We start from the raw sequence: 2,644 nt of genomic DNA, 5'->3' as shown, positions 1-2,644 counted from the left end.
ATATGTGTATATATATATATATACACATATATACACATACATACATAATCATAGCCAGACCAAATTTTGCCAGACCTAATTCCTAATTAGGGTGCTGTTTTCACAGAAATACGAATGCCCAGCCACCTTGGACTCAAGTACAACATCTAAAGGACTCATCAGGAAAAAGGCAGAATAAATCCCAAGTTCCCTGTGCTTCCTCCCAGCTGAAAAGCAGCCTCATCGGTGCCCCCCAGCAGGCTGAAGCTCCATGGAAGGAAAGCATCTATGCCGGAGGGAAGTTGGGACAGGGTCCAGGGTGTCTGGGGGCCTCTGGGAGCAGCTTGTTTCTGGACTTGCAGTCCATGAATATTGTTAGCGAGGACACCGATGAGGATAGCGCCAGCGACCTCTCAGACTCAGAGAGGGTTCCCATCCCCCAGTCCCCACTCAGCCCTCCAGATCTCCGCCTCCGAGCTGAAGAGTTCAATCCAGCCTACTTCCAACCTTACCCAGAGCCAGGCCACGCGAGATCTGAGGACAAATACCCTGACTTCCTGCCGCCCCCCTTCAACTCCTGGGACCTACAGGAGACAGCCTTGCTTCTGAACACAGAGGGCAAGACGGATACCATGCCACGTGCCTCGGGGCTCCTGGGGAGGTACATTGATCGGCTGGTCCAGCTTGAGTGGCTACAGACCCAGACGGTTCAGACTGAGAAAGCAAAGGGGACCAAAGGCAGGCCGCCAGCTGCCCCTGGAAACTTCTGGACTCTGAAAAGTCCCAGGAGAAGTAAACTCCCTGCTGCTGTTTTGGCCAGGCCAGCCCCGCCCCAGGAAGGGCCTTCCAAGCCAGGGCCTGCACGAAAGAAAGATCTGTACCGTGAAGACGTCCATACCCCATGCATGGCATTTCAGACTCCTCTGAGGCCTCTGGACATGCCAGCGGGCAGCGGGTTCCTCTCCAAAAAGCAGGCGCTTGAAGCGAGGACCGAGGAGAAGAAGAAGAGGTCCTTCAAGAGCAGTAGTAAGCTGCAACGTCTGGACCTGGTCTGTGGTACCAGCACTGCCAAGATTCACAGCAATGGCAACCTCCGAGCCTCCAGACCCTCAGCTGGGATTCCTGACTCAGGGGGCCCACCCAAGGCTCCCAAAACACAAGCACATCCAGCCCTCAAGAAAAAGGGGACTGCAAATAATGGGAACCAGGCCAGTACATCCAGTGAGAAGAAACTCAAACCCAATGGCGGGAAGCGAGGTGCATGCAAATTCAAGTGAGGGATTTCCTGTTTCCCAGGCACCTGGCCATTGAAGCCAGTGATGAAGTCACTGACGGGCTCTTTAGTTCACCTCCATCCTCAACCCAGGCCGAGTGGCTTTCTGGGTAATCCTAAGCCAACCTTATGTGGTGGTTTGGTTTGGGTTTATAGAATGTTTAACATTTACAGGTGTTAGACCCCAAGGTCTGATGGTAAAATAATTTGCAGATGTTTTCCTGTCAGTGAGTTCGATCGTGATAATGATTGCTACTTGAAGGTGAAGGCCTAGGAATGGCGTGTCCTACATGTTAGGGTTTCTGGAATATCCAGTGTCTCCTAAGAGGTGGTGGTGGTTGTGTGCCATGGAGTCGGTTCTGACTCATAACGACTCTGTTAAATCTTTATTGGACATAGTGTTAAATCTTTATGGGAACACAAAGGCTCATCTTTCTCCCGCAGAACCTCTGGTAGTTTAGAACTGCTGACCTTAAGATTAGCAGCCAGACTCATAACCATTATGCTACCAGAGCTCCTCTCCTAAGAGGAGTCATAGGAAAATCACTTTTCAGAGCTTGTCACTAAAGGGTCTCTAATACAACAAAAGCACATGGCACCATTTTGGATGTGACAGTTAAGTTAGAGCTTTGGGACCTGGGTTTGATGCCCTTAGTTACATATAATGATCTGTGGAGTTTGCAAGAGCAAGAAGGAACAATCCTCTTATGTAGAATCCCGAAGAGGGGACTCCTGGGCCATTTCAGGACGGAGAGAAAACTTTGAATAAAATCAGTGAGTGTGCCGTTCGCATTCTCATCTGGTTCTAGCTGTAGCTGCCTGGCTCTCCCCACACTGTTTACTGACGTGCAGTTCACACCATCTACTGGCAGCATTCCACCAGTGGAGGCATGAGCTTTCAGTTGCTGCTTATGCATCTTTCTGAGTGTTGGCTGATGGCTTCTTGATGGACGGTGTTGTTCCATGACTGTAGTTGATTTTATCCCTTTAAACACGTCTTCATTTGTTTTCCATATGCACTTTCGGTTTGTGTGTTATGTATTTATTTATTTATTAAATCTTTGGGGGCAAATGAGAACTTGATGTCTTTTCTTTGAAAATGGATAGTATTTTGCAGACTTCCCACACAGTGGTGCATGTCTCCAGAGGCACTTTGGAAGTCAGTGGCATAGCAGGACAAGATGTATTCATAGTTTAAGTACAAAGGGTAGCTCTTAAGACCTGAGTGTAATCGTACGAAGCAAAGTATGTATGTGTATGTGTGTGTGTGTGTATATATATATATATATAGCTCTGGTAGCATAGTGGATACGAATCAGGCTATGAACCTCAGGGTCAGCAGTTCGAAACTACCAGCTGTTCCACGGGAGAAAGATGAGGCTTTCTGCTCCC

The 2,644-nt window shown here is 48.6% G+C and overlaps 1 protein-coding gene across 1 annotated transcript in view; it reads left to right on the top strand.

Annotated features, from left to right (window-relative positions):
- FAM217B (family with sequence similarity 217, member B) overlaps nt 1-1,256 on the top strand; it is a 4,668-nt gene extending 3,412 nt beyond the window's left edge. Inside the window, exon 2 of the mRNA XM_006873400.1 lies at nt 107-1,256. Within this exon, the coding sequence (XP_006873462.1) occupies nt 107-1,256 (1,150 nt within the window). The remainder of the gene's footprint in view (nt 1-106) is intronic.
- The last annotated feature ends 1,388 nt before the right edge of the window (nt 1,257-2,644 follow it).

Source organism: Chrysochloris asiatica, unplaced genomic scaffold (genome assembly GCF_000296735.1).
Source record: "Chrysochloris asiatica unplaced genomic scaffold, ChrAsi1.0 scaffold00238, whole genome shotgun sequence".
In the NCBI taxonomy this organism is placed as follows: domain Eukaryota; kingdom Metazoa; phylum Chordata; class Mammalia; order Afrosoricida; family Chrysochloridae; genus Chrysochloris; species Chrysochloris asiatica.
Note: the sequence above shows the minus strand (reverse complement) of the source record. Positions and strands in the feature narration are given on the sequence as shown.